The 18,000-nt window shown below is 42.8% G+C and overlaps 1 protein-coding gene across 1 annotated transcript in view; it reads right to left on the bottom strand.

The window, feature by feature from the left end:
* The window catches only part of DENND5B (DENN domain containing 5B), a 106,720-nt gene that overhangs the window by 28,695 nt on the left and 60,025 nt on the right, over positions 1 to 18,000 (bottom strand). Inside the window, exons 4-7 of the mRNA XM_040561769.1 lie at positions 9,922 to 10,109; positions 6,274 to 6,810; positions 4,657 to 4,888; positions 2,586 to 2,736 (exon numbers count right to left, since the gene is read on the bottom strand). Coding sequence (XP_040417703.1) covers positions 2,586 to 2,736; positions 4,657 to 4,888; positions 6,274 to 6,810; positions 9,922 to 10,109 — 1,108 coding nt within the window. The remainder of the gene's footprint in view (positions 1 to 2,585; positions 2,737 to 4,656; positions 4,889 to 6,273; positions 6,811 to 9,921; positions 10,110 to 18,000) is intronic.

Below are 18,000 nucleotides of genomic sequence, written 5' to 3'. Positions count from 1 at the left end.
CATGGTAATGTGACCAACGCTTGTTCCCAGCTGCGTTTAGGTGGAGTGATCCAACGTGACTGTCAGCCCTTCCTCCGTCCCCAAGACCTGCTTGCCGTGGCCAGCAAGCAAGAGCCAGACACCTCCTCTTCCAAACACAATTTCCGCCTGTCCAAGCAACATGGTTGTCTGGGATCACACAAAGGACCTAGGACTAAACAAACTAAAAATATTTGTTCTTTGCATTATATTCCTGACCTAGATATAATATGATACTTATAACAGCCCCGTGACTGTGAGAGAGGTACCTTCACCGCTCTGTCCCAGCACAGGAAGAGAATAGCTAGCAAATATTATGAGCTCTGGTTATATGTTTGTTAGCTTATTTGTCCATAAAGGGAAACAATAAAAAACTGATTGCTAGCCAGCGAGGACAGGTTTCCATTAAAATAGCTTTGAAGTAGTTTATTTGCTACTGTCCAAGAACAACTGAGTGGAGCATGGGAATGATTTTTCTCTCCTGAAAATACACTTTCTTACAACATTCAGGACAAAATTCACTATATAAAATTGAAGTCTGCAAAATTATTTCTGATCTACATATTAATTAATATCTTTTGCATTAATTTCATCAGCACATGAGCATGTGTATACACACACGCTACATCCGAAGTGCCTGAGAATGAAGCTGAAATGTTCTCCTCCCACATGCCCATACTCAAAGGCTAAGGCCTGTGTGCAAATATAACATATCTCCAAGAAGCATATACTGGGAAATTCAAATTAATTTTGGAAGACTACAGTTCAATCGATTTTGTGGTCAAAAGAATTATACTGTATTTGCAGAGAGCATGAAAAGGCTATCTATTGTATCTGTGGGTGTAAATTCAGCAGAATCACGTCTTAAATGGGAGAGAAAGAGAGTCCTCTCAGCTGCTCACATAAAATGCCAGGAATCAAAAAGATATAAACAGACGGTCTTGAGATTTTCCAATTACAAACCTTTTTGGCAATATACAACTGGAGGAATTCCAAACATTTGTCACTTTGACATCACTTCGCAGTAAGTAATGGGATTTTTGTATTTACAAATTCTGAAACATGCTGCAATTTGAGGACCAGAACCAGCTAAATCAAAAATTATCACTCAAGGAGTTAAAGTCACATTTTAGAATAGGCACAAATCTAACAGAAGTATCTTAAAAGGCACAAAGAAAACTGTTTTCAGTTTAATGCTTATTCACAGAATCAGTAAGATTCTGTGACAGAGCCTGAACATACAAGTAACTTGGAGCAGGCTGAGCCTGCTCACGCTGTTGCTGACACTATAAAACTGAAACTTGGTGTAAGAATAAAAGACAGACTGCTAAACACATCTTCCAGAAGTTGAAGAAATCCTCAGTTTCTCAAGGAAGCATTACCTTTAAACTTCCATCTTTGCTTGCAAGATGACTACAAAGAACTTTGAAATAAGCATTCCTCCTTTTATTTTTGTGGGTATTAACTCAAAAACTAATTGCAATTCTTTAAACATTCAGTGCTTACGGATATCTTATTTTAACATTTGCAAGTGTTTTGCATAGCAGGTGAATAAAATAGGATTAGCTAGCACTGGGGGTACAAAAGGTGTATAAATAGAATTGAGTGGGAACCTCACAGAGGATCTTAGAGCAGCGTGTGTGCAAAGAAGAGCTAGCTTTCAAAACTTGGACTCTCACATTTATCTGTGCTCTACCTTGACCTACCACTGAAACTGGAAGTTAGGGTCTGAGCTAGTCATTTTGTAAACAGTAATCACTGATGCACAAATAATTCCATTTTTTTAAGGAAGAAGGGGAAATAATCTCTTTCTGGGCTTGGGGGGAAGGAAAAATGTAACTTACAGCACTTACTCCACATTATATTGATATAGAAATCATGTTAATTTGTTGCTACAGGTTCTCATTTTACATTAGGCAAATTAACTACATAATGATATGCTCAATTCCACAGCTATAGGTAGCCATACCTTCATATCAAAGCACAGCACGGAGCCTAACTGGAATCAGAATAGTCACCAAAAAAAGAACCACATACTCTCCAACCTCACTGAATTGTTGTTCCAGGTTACTCCAATCTGGAAACTGAAAATGCTACAAAAATCTTTGGGGCATATAATAATAGTTAAAGGAAAGAGAGGAACAGAGACGGCACTAATTCCCTTCTGCATGGTGATGTGGAGGCTTCAATACCAGAATTTATTTCAGAATCTGAATTTTGGCTTGGGTTTCCAAATTATCCTATTTAGTGCAAACCAGAAAACTAATTTTAAATTTATTATGACAATGATAAAACTAAAAATATGTATGAGGAAACATGGTACTCACCACTAGAGCAGAAAATAGTACAGAGGAACCTTCACAAAACCAGAACTAATACTTTCTAGTGTAACCCAAACTATGGCTGTAACTTCAGAATTAGCTGGTAGAAACCAGAAAAGGAAAGAGTTGCTAAGGTTTCTTTACACTGGCCAGAAACCATCCAAAACTGAGACTGCTGTCCATTGATGTGGACCTTTCATAAGAAAAACCTACTTTCAATTCCAGAAAATAAAAAAATATGCTTACTTGTTGTTGGTAGGTCCCGTTGCTAAGACGTCTGATTGCAACTTTGGGAAAAACCCTTGTTCGTATTTCCCTTGACCAATCTTCATATCGAGTAAATGCGGGTGGATGGCTGTGTGATCGATCTTCATCAGCCGCTGCTCGATGGACTGGGCTGCAAGTTATACCCACACGTCAGCAACCCCATCAGTGAGCTACATGTGCTACAACAAGCAGTCATGCTCTGATCCCGAGTAAGTCTCTAAGAAGTTAAAAATTCATCTTACTCCCTGAAATCCAACACTTAAGGGAGAAAACACCTGTGCTGTTATTTTGTTATTTGGGGTTATCTGGACACGAGTAGTGCTTGGACAAACAGGTTAGCTGTTAGGCAAGCTGGTACTTGAGGGAGCCCACCGGGGGACGTGTTGGTTTACAAGCTGACAAGGGCAGTGCGAGCTTCCCCTGCAGCTCGGTGTTTGGCCTCAGCGCTCCTTCTGTCGAGATGCCTGGGGCTGGCTGGGACTGGAGCAGCCCCCTGTGAGGACTGGGCACTTTGCTTTGCCCCAGAGACATTTCCTTGGGCAGATGCAGCAGGGCGATCCCCGAGTTTTGCAGATGTCTGGCACCTGTGTGATCCTCCTCCTGAGGGTGGACGTGCTAGTACTGGCTGACAGGCTGTCAAAAAGCACGGGTAGCCAGCAAGGCCTTGAGGGCAACAAGCAGACATTTGGACGTGGCAGAGGCTACGACAAGAGTGGAGAGGGCTCCCTAAGAACCCCGGTGCCACTGAGACCAGTGGAGTCTGGTCATGATGTGGCACGAGGGTTTCACCTCCGCTCTCTAGCAGAACACAAATGAAACCTGTCACCCTCTCACCACTGAGTCAGATGTGCTGCGAACCAAAGGGGAGAGGGGGGCGGTGGGGCAAGAGCAGCATTTAATTAACAACTTCAGTATGCAACTTCAGTATTTTTTTCCCCCTAAAAAAAAAAAAAATCCCTTTGGAGGTTTTATTTTGGAGATAATGGCTGGGTAGTGTGGGGACAGAAGGTTTGAAGGGTTCTGAAAATAGTGGGTTAAACAAACAAGTGCTGGAGTGGTGCTGGGCCCATGTGTGTGAGTGGCAAATATGAAATAAAGTTGGCATTACTATCAGTTCGCTGCTTTTCAAGACACAGAAAATGAGGTTCCGGTGCCACAATATCTACCAAAACTAGACGTTGAATAGACAGGCGACCTGTAAATTAGAATTGTTTTTAAACAGAAAGAGTTAACCAGATATAGTATTTCTTTCTATTTGTCACACTTGTAACAAGCAAAATGCTCTCAAGCAATTAGAAAACTAAAAACAACAACAACAAAAAAAAACACACAAGAAATGTGCTTGCCTCAGTTCATTAATTTGTGTCCCAACGAATTGAAGAGTGTAATTTCCCTATATTACTTGGAAATTAAATAAGTACTTGCACAGTAAGAAACTCAAATGTAATTTGAAAATACGTCCTGTGACTATAGTGAAAAAAACATCCTGATCCGGAGCACACAGCGTGTTGTTTGCTAACACTGCACATCTCCTGCTGGAGCTACCAAATGTGCCACACAGGATTACATCCCCACTGTCCCGCACAGCTCTGGCCAAATGGTGTGTGCCCAAACCCCTTCCTTTTTACAGGAAGGGGGAGATGAGGTGAGTGGCCCAGGCACTGGGGCTCAGCTCCTCGGTGTGGCTGATGCTGGTCCCACCAGCGCAGCGAGGGGAGGTTCTGCTGGTGGTGGGACAGGAGCTGCCTGGAAGGGGATGCAGTGAGTTTCCGCATGCATCCCAGGTTTTAGCTTTTTTTTTTTTTTTTTTTTTTTTTTTTTTTTTTTTTAAAACAAATGGGTGAGCTCAGAGGTAAAGTAGAGGCTCCTGATATTTACAGCTCGTAAAAGACCACTGAAGTTTTTGCCTAAGGAACCACGGACACTGCAGAGTGCTGCGCAGGTAGCTCAGGCTTCCTCACTGGTTGCAGCACTCCCATGACTGAGGACCTGTATCTCCTTGTGGCTGACATTGTACTTCTGAAGATTTTATTAGCCCATCCGAACATACCTGCTTCCTTAAGAGTGCTGCATTTCTGATAGTTGGATGTCCGCAGTGCAGGGGCCCTTACATTATACAGCCTTATTTTCTCAATTCGGGAGTCAAAAACTCGCAGGAAAGGGTCCTTCTCTTCCCACTGGGAGATTATCTTGTTGTCTATGAAGGTTGCAAACATCTGTGTTTCGATGAAGTGCGACAGGAATGGGAGGTAAGGCTCAGGTTGGTCCGAGAGGAAGGAAGCCTGAAATACAGAGCAGGGCGTTAGTGCCACGCTCCGGCTGTCCTCTGACATGACGAGCCATCCTACAGCAGAGAACCGATGCAGCAGCCATCAGGAAGGCTTGGACAAGGCTTTGCCACCACAAAAACACCACTCAGAGAGGATGGGATCCAGCTACAGAGGGGTTTGGCTCATGGGTCACCTCTCTGGTCACAACTGTGAGAAATAAGGAGCTTGGGAGGCTTTGTGACAGCTTGAGTAAAGGGAACATGGAGCTGCTGAAGCACAACCTGCACTGCCATGTGTTTCAAAGCAGTCTAGTGGCTACTGCCTGCAGGCACAAGCTGTGTGTAACCTGTGCGTGCCCTTGAGGGACCTCTGGTTCCACACACCCCTGCTTGGGACCAGGTCTCTTACTGAGGTGTCATATTTATTTAGGGGTGCACAATGCTCTTCAGCTGATATTCCTCAGTGAAGTTAAGCAGCGCAATTGTTCTTGAAAGTCCAATTAAATTGAGCATGTGCTTAAATCTCTAACTGAGCTTTGAAAACCCTCACCTTAAAAGCCCATTTTATTGTGTAAGTACTAGCAGAGACTGCATAAAAAAACACTGACTTCTGAAAGCCGCTACTGTTCAACACCTAAGTACAAACAAAAACAATAGAAGGCATGGTAGTGATTTTTTTGTTTTTGTGTGTGTGATAAAAAACTGACTGAAATCAATATTTAGCCTGTTCTTTACTATTTATCCCTCTGACATTCTCCTCAGAGTAGGACTCGTATCTATAAAAGCTGATGGTTAAGAGCGTTATCTACTTTGAGAAGTCATTCAGAAATAATAATTGTGCAAGCTTCCAAACATTTCTCATTCCTCTTGCTAACCTACACTCTACTTATTTCCCCATTTCTAATCTCAGCTTCCTATTCACTCTTGTGTACACACTACAATGGAGCCATAACAGTACTCTTCTGACATAATGACGTGATAACCTTCTACGGAACAAGACTACATGGTAACAAAAAGCATTACTGTGAGATTAGGAAATAAAAAAACATGAAAAAGTGGATTTGCTTTTTGTCTTGTGTGTGCACCTCTCCTCTCAGCAAAGAAAAGAAAAAAAGTCACTTTCCGTTGCTGCCCTTGCAGAAAACCCACAGGAAAGCCCCCCATCAGTCAGGCAGCAGTCTGTTTACAGGGCTGGTGCATGCCAGGACAGCTCTGAGTGGCTCAGCAGATCCACACGATTTACTTTGCCAGATGACCTGGCCCTGTGTAATCAAAATGGCAGATTTTGAAGAAAGGGAGGATTAAAGAGTACCTAGGCTACATATACATGACACAGATATTCACCCCCACCTCCTAGAGCACTTTTAGGTGGAAAAATAAATACAGAGCTATCTTTACTTTGTCGAAGTTCTGCATTTGTTCCCTGTTTGTCAGCCACGATTCCAGATCGGGGGCAGCCTGAATGACGAATGCCTCATAGTCTGCAAACATTTGCGTGAAGCGGTTGGCGAACACCTCCCGGAGCTGCACGTTCAGTTTGTAGTCCCTCAGCTCCACCTCTTCACACTGCAATTTCACATCCTTCTCTTTTTCCTCCAGGGGAGCCGTGATGGTCATCTTCTCCATCGTCACGCCCGTTCTCTTGGCGAGAGCTTGCAGGCGAGCAATGGTTTCATTGCCTTTCAGCAGCTCGTACATATTGAGGGCATTGCCGGGGATGTTCCCATTCTTTTTGTCATTCACCAAGTCACTAAGGACCAGGTTCTTGAGTTTGGTGGCGCTGTCGCTGCAGTGCAGATTGCCCTCCGGTGGGATCCCAAACTGCAGGAGGACCTCGGAGATCTCCTGGATAAACTCCAGCTTGTTGGGGAACTGGGGGAATTCCTCTGGCAGTTCAATGAAATGGTTGTCAATGTCCACAAAGCACAAGTTTGCCTGGAAGATGAAGAAAAGTTTCAATGGACACTCAGCATTGAGGGGGCTACTGTGCTAAGTAGCCCTATTTTCCCAGAATATTTCCAGACAAAAGGATAAGAGCACACATTTGCAAGAGACTTACTTAAGTATGGCTTCAGTAATGCTGAGGGTCAATTTAATACATCAGTGAAGCCTCCCCAGTTCATTCTCCTGGGACTTGCAGATCCTAAATTTTCTGTTGCAAAGTCTTGATATCCCCTCCCAGCATAGCCAGGGAGGCAGCAGCAAGTGAGATGTGCAGCACCCCTTCTCAGCCCCTGTAAACACTAGCTGCGTAAATCACCACATCCCCAGGCTGCATTTTATTTTACCAGGGGCATCTGTAGTTGTGCAACCAACGAACAAGATTTCACTCAGAAAGACGACGCAGGGGCAAAGCTACAAAAGAGGGTCCCATGAAAATCCTTTGTGATCATGCCTGAACATACCTTGTCCACAGGAGACCAAGCCCTGTTTCCCCACTTTCCCCATTCCCCTGCTTCTGTCTTTTCATCTTGGAAGCTGCTTTGCCTGAGATACAGACTGCTCTCAGACAGCTTTTCTGTGCATGGAGATGGATCTCAGCCCAGAAGATTAAAGCTAAGTGGAGACATGAATCTAGCAGAGCAGATACTAGCAGTCAATGGGGTGAGGGAAGCACCCTACATAAAAATTAATTACATTGCAAGTGCATCCTCAGGAATAATAGTAGAGTGAAAAACAGTAACTGGTGTTCTGAACTGTGGCTTACATCTGAAATTCAGTGAGTGTACCATGCTGAATAAAATCTTAAAAGAGGCCAGATTCTCAAGGTGCTGAGCTCTGAAGGGTTTCACCCTGGCATTAAGCTGAATACACCACAGGGCAGCAGGAGCAGGTCTGTGTTAGTCTGACTCGGCCACTGCCACAGCTCCTCCAGCTTCTCTAAGGCATGTTGACTGCTCTTTGCTTCTCACAAAATGTTGCAGACTAAGGGTATTAGTAGCCATTTGGTAGAAGTACCCCTTCAGCTTACTTTTTCATAGTAAATTGGACTGCATTTCTTCATACAAAACAACTTGCTTTAGCTAACTGTGTAGCTATTAAAGAGTTAGGGATGCGTTGGTATGGTTTCTTAGCTCAGGGACTGTCTTCTTATCTATCAATATTTCATTTCAAAGGCTTTTTAATTTCAGCTCTGCATATCATTTGCAAAATTTGAAAAATGAGATTTGGATTCAGAACACCCTTGGGGAATCGGTCTCACTTCTCTCTTCAAAAACATCCGATGATTAAAGTTAATGCAGAGGGATTAGTAACCTTAAGACGGCATGATGGCCAGTTGTTAGAATTTTTATCTCTAACGTACGAATGGTTTATATTTAGACCAAAAGCTTGACAAGGCAGCCCCTGGCCTGAACAATAAAGGAATGCTAAAGCGAACAGTGCTTCCTCCATGCTTGCATGTTGAAGGACATTATTTTATTTTTTTGGTTGTCTAGAGGAATTTGAGATTCAAGATCTTCCCAGTTCAATGCCCCCCCTTTCCCTCTCCTACAGTTATGGGACTTCTGGTGCCTCTAAATGCTGGGCTGTTATTTTTTACCCAATTGTTAAACATTTTAACAGGGTGTTTTTTCACTCCCACAATTACTGTTCCCTCATTGGAAATATTCAATTTGTTATTCCAGTGACACTGCAAACCCATCACATTAAAATTTTAATTTAATGAAAATGACAGCTTAATCTGCTAACTAAAAGCATATGACTAATAACTTTAAAAAAAAACACCACAGTAATGATGTAACACTAATATGGTTTTACTGAAAAGCATTATTAGATAACAGCTTCATTTCCACACCAGTGCAAATTTCATGTGATTGGGCCATTGTATCCAAGAGGTAAGATTTGATTTGCAATGCTACCTGCTACCTAAGCTCAGAAACAGTCACCTCCACCTAGCAGCTGAAATAAATCTATATTAAAAACCACATTATCCTTGCCCTGTGTTTATCCCTCCACTTCCACATATAATCTCTCCTTCTTGCATGTTCTCCTTGCATGTTCTCCCACTGCCCGCTCAGTAAGAGTGCCTGTTTGCAAGCCTCTGCCCCCTGGAGAGGTCCCTGCATGGACAGCCGGTGCTGTGGTAACACAGCTATTCTTATGAAAACACCCATTTTAAGGAGAAACCCAAGTTAAAATACCCAACTTGCTCAAGAGATGGGCACTAAAGCAGTCACATTAAGGAAGCAGAGCAGACTAGCAATATCCCGAAGACTTGGCAGTGTGGAAAGTGATCAGTGGCCATATGAAAACAAGAAGTTTTAAACACTGTGGTCAAATTCCACATAGGAAAAATCTCTATTTCACTTTCTACCACTGGTGACCTCAACACTGAGAGTCAGTGGATGACCCCTCCTTCCTTATTTTCTCTGGGGAAAGAGTGATAGACAAGGAAAAGTCCTCATGTCCCATTGCACATGGGACAGGCAATCTTCAGTGTGAAAGATCACCACTGGAGTGAGTTTCTAAGTGGTTCACAGGCCATATATTAATGCAGCTCTGGCTGATTTGAGGCCAGGGTGCTGGTCTAGTGGTAGACCTCAACCTAGACAGGAACGCAGGTCTTTACTTGTGGGTGTGATGAGGCTGGCAGGATGAGGCACACTTCTCATCGGGCAACAGGGCGACAAGGACAATTTTAAAACCATCTAGCTACTGTACCTGAGATCCAGTTTCATAAAGACCATCCCCAAATTAAATGCTCCTTAGCCCTCTGCAACTGGACTGTGACACTGACAAAGAGTAACAAAACATGCTGAAGCGTGTGATGTAGGAAAAGCAGAGAAACTTTAAGTATCCCAGCATGTAGTAGAAGAACTTAGAAGTGAGTACAACTAGCTGCTACACTTGCTAAATTCAGAAGTACACGGAGGACTGCAGAGACTTCTCCTGCTACTTCTCCCCTACTGGAAAACAGAGTATCTGTGGAAACAGTTTTCATGGTGCCAGAGACACCTCCTAGCACAGCATGTCATTTTCCAGCAGGGATTCACACCAGTGCCAGTAATGTGCCTTAGAGGAACAGCACCAAGGGCAAACGCTTACCTCCTGAGGCAGCTCCAGCTTGGAGCGGTCGGTTCCCTCCTTGGACTGCAGCCCCATCAGGTAGGGAACAGGAGCATCCAGAAAATGCAGGAGGGAGGCGGGAAGGATGGGGACATACACGTGCTGCCACTGAAATGGGAACAGCAGCGTTGTGATCCCCTCTGCCACTGTCATTAGGCGCTGGTAATCTACATGGGGAGAGAACAAGAGAGACATTGAATTACCTTCCTGTGTTTCACTTCTAGAATCTGGTTCACCAGGACAGCAGTGACAACACAAATCAGAAACAGTGTTACATGGTAAGATGCTTTTTTGAAAATAAGACAGTATTTAAAAGCCAAAAGCATTACTTAATTCATCAAAACTCATTACCCCCAGGAAAAAACTGCTGAGCATAAATATTCATATCTTATCTAGATCTATTCCATCATTAAATTCATTTATTAAAAGATACCAAAAATTATCTCTAAAGTACAGGATAATAATACTCTGATTCTATAAAAAGCATACATTTTTTTTACAAGGAAAAAAGAGAATAAAGGAAGTGAACTTCAAAGAAACGTTGTGGTGAGGTTTTCTCACTTGCTTCCTGTCTGTTTATGTTAAAGTCACTACTACTTCTAAGGCTGAGTGTATTTTCCAAGAGACTCACCTTGCTTACACACTAGCAGAAGTTCATAGTGCTCAAGTATAAAAAAGGACTGTTTTAAAATAAAATCCAAAGAGAAGCCTAATGGAGATTCAGTTCTTAAAACAGTCTGTATAGTTAGCATTTTTATATTTCATTGTTTTCCTAGATTTCTATTTAATTCACTAGTTTATTGCTTCATAATATTGTGGTTCAAGTAAACATATTGTGCATTACCTTTTAAACTGAAATTTAATTTGATCCAGCTGAGCCACAAAAATATTTCGTATTTCAGATTTTGGATAAGAGCAAATTATTTTTCAAATAAACAGCTTGTAAGCTGTTAAAGACTGTGAAACCAGGTGATTTCTTCTGTATTATAGCTGCTGCTGCATTTATGGCAGCTCCCCCTAAATTTTTAAGAGCAAAAAAGTACTTAACACCTAGCTCCTTAGGAGCGTTAACTTATTGTGAAGAAGCAGCGTATCTCATTTAACGTCAGTGGCTGAAGACAAGAACACGTTTTAAGGTGACGTCTGGATTGTACGAGGTGCATTGCACAGCCTAGAGGGGAGTTATTTGGCCCCCCAAGAAGGGGCCGTTCTGGGGCTCTGTGACTTCTGCTGCTCTTTGCTATTCACAGAGAACCGCTCCCCTCAGCCCCAGTGCACAGGCACGTCACCAGCAGTTGGCAAACGTGACCAAAGGGACGTCTCCACTATGGCTGCCTACAGCAGCAGGTCTCAGTGACAGCCATCATGTTCTCACCAGCTTTGGCTTCAGCAAGTAAAAGATTTCCACTCTGACCAACGCCAGACGCAGACCCTAGGTAAGACTCAGGTTGTTTCCCACCTCTCCTAGCCCCTGTGCCCCGCTCTGTGAAGTGACAGAGATATGTAGGAACGCTCTGGCTTTGCATCAGGCAAGAAGCCTGTTTTCCTGTAGGCCTACTATTGCTTTTGTGCGGATGGGATCCCAGCCTGGCTCCTCCTGCTCCTGAACAAGCCAGCCTGACATCCTGGCAGACATCAGTGACAGCCAAAGTGCTGTCACCTGACACTGCTCGGCTTTTAGGAGGTCACTGGGAAGATGCACTTGAATAAATATGTAAATTAAAACAACAAATTGCATAACCCTTTCTCATTCTTGCTAGCACCTCTCTGTGGAAAACCCGCCTCAATCTGCAGGAGGTCAGCTGGCAGGGCAAAAACATTTTTCATCTTGTCCTGCTAATACCTAGTCACTCAATCTTCAAACTGATTTTCCTACGTACGAGTCAGTCCCAAGGTTACACCTCAAAACCACTCCTAACTACACATCAGCCATTTATGAATCTCTCCCTTCGAAATGGTATGCAATTATACGTGTCTATTGGCTGTCTTGTTAAGGAACGTTTATACAAAATCAACTTACAGAATCTACTGGTGAAGCTTGGGCATCAAAGGAATGAAGATATTATGTAAACACTTCAAACTCCACAAGCTTTAAAAGTTAAAAAAAACCAAACAAAACAAATACAGAAAATAGCGTATCTTAGTATGCACAAGATGACTTCAAAGGCTGTTCTGATCTACATGGCCATGTGAAAGGACAGATCTTCATGGCAGGGTTGCAAGCATTTTTTTTTTGAATAAGGGCATTCAACTCTGGAAATGCATGCTCACTCTTTTTTTTTTTTTTTAAATAGTACTGACAATATTTAACATGTTCACTAGTGCAAGTTTTCTAACTGATATACTATGAGGAAAGTTGTTTTCGAAAAAAAAAAAGGTGACAAAATTATTAGGCTAATTGTTACCATTTAGCAACGCTTGTTAGTGATTAGTGGAGACAAAAACAATTACATACCCAGCAATTTTCATTGAAGAGAAGGAAATTCCCAGAAAAATAATGATTTAAGAAAGAAAAAAAAAAAAGGAAATGGTTCTGTTGATATTTATTTAATAAAGTAAGACCTTTGTGCCTATTTTCAAGCCTGAACAAGATTAGGCACCTACTCTTAAGCTTCCCTGTAAAGCACAAGGTCTTTTTTGACAGAAATTCTTGCACCTGTCAGCATTTGAGAGAAGCTTGTGTGTTTACCGAGGGCAACCTGGAAACACGGGATTCACCCATTTCCCCAAACCAGAGACAGAAAAAGGAGGGCAGAACAGAAGAAAAGGAAGGAGGGAAAGTATGAAAGTGGGAGGAAAAATCAGGGTATGTATAAATGGTGTGTGTTTGTGTCAAGGGAATACTTTCCTGATCCTACCCCACTGCCATGATCAGACTTTGATAGCAATCTCCAACTGCAAGCCAATGAATGACAGCCCAGGTAGGAAAGCTGTTCTCTGATCCTGCTCCAGTCTTTGGAGCTACAACAGGGGATTAGCGTTCGCCAGCATAGGGAAGTGTGTTTGGAGAAGCTCGTTTGTTGAGCAGAGTGTGCACACAACAGCCCTGTTCCCCATCCATCTATTTGACATCAGGAAACATCCACAAAAGATACAAAAAGTAAAAACACTGTCTGGGTGTTACCCACTAAAGGTCACAAACTCAGCGACAAAAGGCTCAAATCAAGGCAACTTCCTTGAGATGTGAGAAAAAAAAATCCTTCCTCTTCCTCTCCTACTTCATTGCAATTTCTCTCTTCCTTGCAGCTTTCATTTCTCCCTGCTCCCAGAGTGACAACAGCTTATACCACGGGACTGATTTTGCTTGGTGGCTATACCTGCTTCCCTCGCCCTGCCTTCTTGGGATACTTTCTCCAGCACAGGGAACACCGGCAAGCACAATGCTTACAGCAAGTTCTTCATGTTCAGAGTTAAAATCTCTAATTTATAAACAGGATGTCTTCCAACAGAAACTGCTCAAGGAGGATAATCCCAGGGCAAAGCGGCCCCTGTGGCATCTATTGCAAGCGCTGCCTCTGAACAGCCGCCCAGCTGGATTTGGCACGGGTCTCTCTCTCACACTTAACCTTCCCCCCTAAGTGAAGAAGAGGGCAACAGAGCTGAGTTCAAAGAGCCTGGATTCAACCCCTTCCTCTGGCAGCATCTGCCAGGGGCCCTCCGCCAAGTCTTTGCATCTCACTTCCCTGTGCAGGAAAAGTAACTGCATTGCAGGCCTGCTCTTCCATGGGCCGGCAGCTCTGCTGTGCGAGTGCCACGCTACAGCCACGCTTTATGAAGTTGTGGAAATACTCACCAGGATGACAGGACACAGTTTGGTGCTTAAAGTGCAAACCTTGAAAGATTCCTATGCCATTACAAATCACTGTTTTGTGCTAGGGATGGAAATGGTTTCAGCTTTCGAACATCAACTCACACTAAATGTTCTCTGACAAAGGGCAAAATTTGGCAAATATTTTGGTCTTGTTGCTAATTCTTTGTAACATAATTAACAGGACAGCAACCAAGCAGAATGATATTACAACAGATACTGTGCACACAGAAATATCTGTCCCAAAGAGCTTACAGTCCAAACACAAGCAGCAACTGAGAAAACAAAACAAAAGTAATCCTGCTCCTTTTGTTTTACAGATTGGGTATAGAAATGCTGAGATGCTAACCAATTCACAAAGCTCAACATAACAATTGCTCTTCCCACTGTACAAAGAAATCTGGTATCTCAAAATCCTTCCCATGCTGCAGCAAAGCAAAACAAATATTCTTTGAGAAGGAAAAGAGACATCAATGCTACCCTAGTTCAGAACAGCAGAGACCTCCCTTGTTCAGGTGCTTCCTCCAAAACAGGTCCAAATCTTTAGTCATAAACAGAAGAGATTTCCACCTGGGGCCTTCTCAGCAAATGCCCAACCACAGGATTTTTGATTATAAAGCATGTGCAAGAGCGCTCGCACTCATGCAAACCAGAACCTGTATTCTTGCTGTCATTAGTACACCGTTATTTTAGTTTCATTTCATCTGCCTGCCTGATGAAAAAACAATTTGGTAGCTTTCCACCTATCTGTTGCAGTCACCGTCCAGAGGTGACACAGAAAGCCTACAGCATAGCTGGAGCCTCAGCCTGGATCTTCTAAATCCAACGCAATGCTTTAAAAAAAACAAAACCAAAAAACAAACAAACAAACAAAAACAAACAAAAAACCCACAAACAAACAAAAAACAAACCTCCAAGCTTCCTCCTTCTTTTCATTTTACATCTTTTTTTTTGTATATAATTTGCAAGTACTTGGAAATATTTGAAAGGATGGGTTACCTGGACACCACTTCCTTTTCTCTACAGGTTTTTGAACATATAAGTATAACTGTGACTCTGCAAATCCATGTGATCATGCGTATCCTGGAAGATGATAGTCCAAACATCCATGAAGAGTGCCTTACCGAAAGGAAAAAAACAAAGCTGGTGGGAGGTGTCCCTGCCCATGGCAGGGGGGTGGGACTCGATGGTTTTTCAGGTCCCTTCCAACCCAAACCATTCTGTGACTCTATGATTAATAGCTTTTCCATACACTACCTCTTCAGTCAAAGTATTATGAGTAATTGCAATTCAACGGTTACTTTTTGTAATGAAATGTGGATTAGCTAAGTGAGGTACACTGGAGAAACCGGGAAATAGAAATGAATATTTTGCTTTGAGCTCCGAGCATAAGGCAGGACCAATGCACAACATCCCCGCCAACAAACGTGAGACCTGCCTGGTGGCTTGCTGCCCTCAGATCTGTGAGGCTTATATATAGCACCCTGCAGATGAAAAGGAAATCTGAAATTCACATCTGAGATAAAAATTGTTTATGAAAGCAAAGTTTTTCAAACCAGAACTCAATAGATCCTTGGGAGCAACACATACAAGCCTCACAGACTTCAAAGCGCCCTGGAAGCTTCCATCTCAGACCTGACTTGTGCACTGGCAGTGGGAATGAGCGACAAGTCAGGCTGGGTGACTTTCAGGAGATGTCACATTCGCTTCAGGAAGTATTTATTCACCATAGGAAGCACCGGGCAGCAGTGCTGCCTTCAGGGAACTTCAGCAGGCCGCAGACGCGGGGCTGTAACCAGCAGAGTCCCAGGGAAGGGACCTGGGGCCTATCGGTGCCTCTCATCCCAGGCGGGGGGGGTGACACGGTACACGAGTTACAAGACAAAAGCAGAGCAGCAATTTATGCAAATCTGAAAACACATTTTCCTAAACAGGATGATCCAGGCAAGTCTGCATCTAATTGCCTAAACTAAGAATTTGCCTCTCAGACTGCAGGTCAGCTCTGCCCTGAGGGGGAACAACCTAAGGCCAACATTTGCCGAGACCAACTCTTCCCATTTTTCCCTCGCTTGCAAGAACTTAATGGGAAAACAATCACCTCCACTTCAATAAACTTCCCTTTATACCACTTATCTGTGTCAGAACCAGCCATCAGTGGTTTAGCATAAATTTGTTTATGCTTAAGAGCCACCTTAAGAATTAATTCATAAAAAAACTTGAATCAGCTTCGGTTACTGGTACAGTCAAGCCTCCAAAAGTGGGGCAAAATTTAATGGGAAATATTAAGATCAAATTTAATAAGTGGCCAGGTGATGGAGTGTGTGTGTGTGCAATGATAAAGGCAGCCACCAATCTTCCTCTGCACTTTGTTATTAACACGAACGAGAGTGGGGCTGCAGTACAGACCAGTACTAGCTGGCTTACCTTGTTTCCAGCTGCTTTAAAAATCTTGACTTTTCAGACAGCGTTGACTTCACTAAAAAAAACGAGTCAACTTGAAATTGAAGAATGCTTTTGCCTTTTCACTGAAGGTAAAAACCAAGAGGGTATTTAGTTCTTTGGATTCAATTACTCATCTCCTTTCTGGGGCAGCAAGCACTGCAGTCTCCCATGACTGCGGTGCTGTTGAGGCCCTAAATGTGGACCATAACCTACCCTTTTTTCCCCACGTAAATTGTTTAGCATTAGATCTGCAATGGGTTTCATTATATTTTGATGAATACCAGTGTGGAGTGCAACTACTTAAATTAGGAACAGTGGAGAACAAAAATTTTCTGCACAATTATTTGGTATAACAATGCTTTAACAAGCAAACACATCATGCATGTATTCATTTCAAAAAGTCTCCCAAAACAGACTTCATTAGAATGATCTTTCAGACACAATCTTTTTCTAGGGCATGACTATACAGAAGCATATATATAAGCCATTTGTATTATAATTCCTAAGATTAAAAAAAGTAATGCAAAGAATGCTTCAATCTTTGAGGAACAATTACTCAAACCCTTTGAAAAACAACTTGGGAAATGCTCAAAATTATAATGACTAGAACAGCCTAAGCTGTAAGAAGTTTATCTTTGTCTCATCCATGTTCCCTCTTGTGTTTAAATCCCTAGAAAGGCAGGCATAAAGAACAGATTGCCGAGGTTTTCGCAGAGCCTGCGATTTAATTCATCTCTCTCCAGCAGACATCTCACGCCAGTAGCATTTTGTTACCGATCCTTGGGAAATTGGAGCAGCTATCACTGAGTGTTATTAACTTGGACACTGCTGGAAGCCTGGACATTCACAATACCACTACATCGCCACAGTCACATGGGAAAGCTGTGCTCTGAATGAAATAAAGGGCACTTGCAAGAGTATTAATTTCTAAGATTGAATAAACTACAATAAAACTACAACAGCAATTCTGTTCCATAAACGCCTGTAAGCCCCAAGCTTATACAATATTAACTGTGTGCTACACCATGTGCCTTGTTTAGTGATAAGTATGACTCTTTGTATCAGCTTTTCCCATTTTATTGAGAGTCTTGAGGTCTCTTGAAAGTCATAGGAATACATCATAATCCAAGCTTTAAGTTTTAGAGGATGAGGTTTATAGGACTGCAATACAAAGACTACACCCTGAAGAACTGTGGGGAAAAATATCTAATCCCTCCCCTCGGTTTTTGAAGACCTGATGTTAAAATCTGGGACTATTTAATCTTAAAACTATTTTCCATATCCAAGTAGCTGTAGCCTGAAGCCAAAGGCGTTCTGCTCCCAGTGCATTCAGGTACAGCTCCCTGCATCACCTGTGCAGGCTAAATCTGGCACTTCCAGACATTTGTTACATCTACCTACCAAAAATGACTTTGATTAAGCCCCTGGAACTCCACGCTGTCTCCAGGAGAAGTAAGGACCCGTTTTTTCAGTCCTGCCATTGAGGGGACAAGCACAGGCCTCTGCTAATTACCAGCTGTCCTCTCTTTGTTCCAGTTTTGCCCTAACACTGCCACAGCCCAGCCTGCTGTTCGCAAGCTGCACAGACATTTCACTTCTTCAGACTGAAACACTTGGGCCGTAGTGGCTTTAGCTCTAGAAGGACACAATCATCTACACCAGCAGTTCCCAAACTGAGGTTTGTAAAGCCTCAGCAAGAGCTCTGCAGCACCCAACTGCTTCAAAAGTTTAAACCACGAGCCTGAGACAAATTGAGGATTAAGGTAGTTGCCTGCAGTCCAGAAAGTTTGGGAACCAAGGAGCTTAAG

This window comes from Cygnus olor, chromosome 1, assembly GCF_009769625.2.
Source record: "Cygnus olor isolate bCygOlo1 chromosome 1, bCygOlo1.pri.v2, whole genome shotgun sequence".
In the NCBI taxonomy this organism is placed as follows: Eukaryota; Metazoa; Chordata; class Aves; order Anseriformes; family Anatidae; genus Cygnus; species Cygnus olor.
This window is presented reverse-complemented; position numbering and strand designations above follow the sequence as displayed.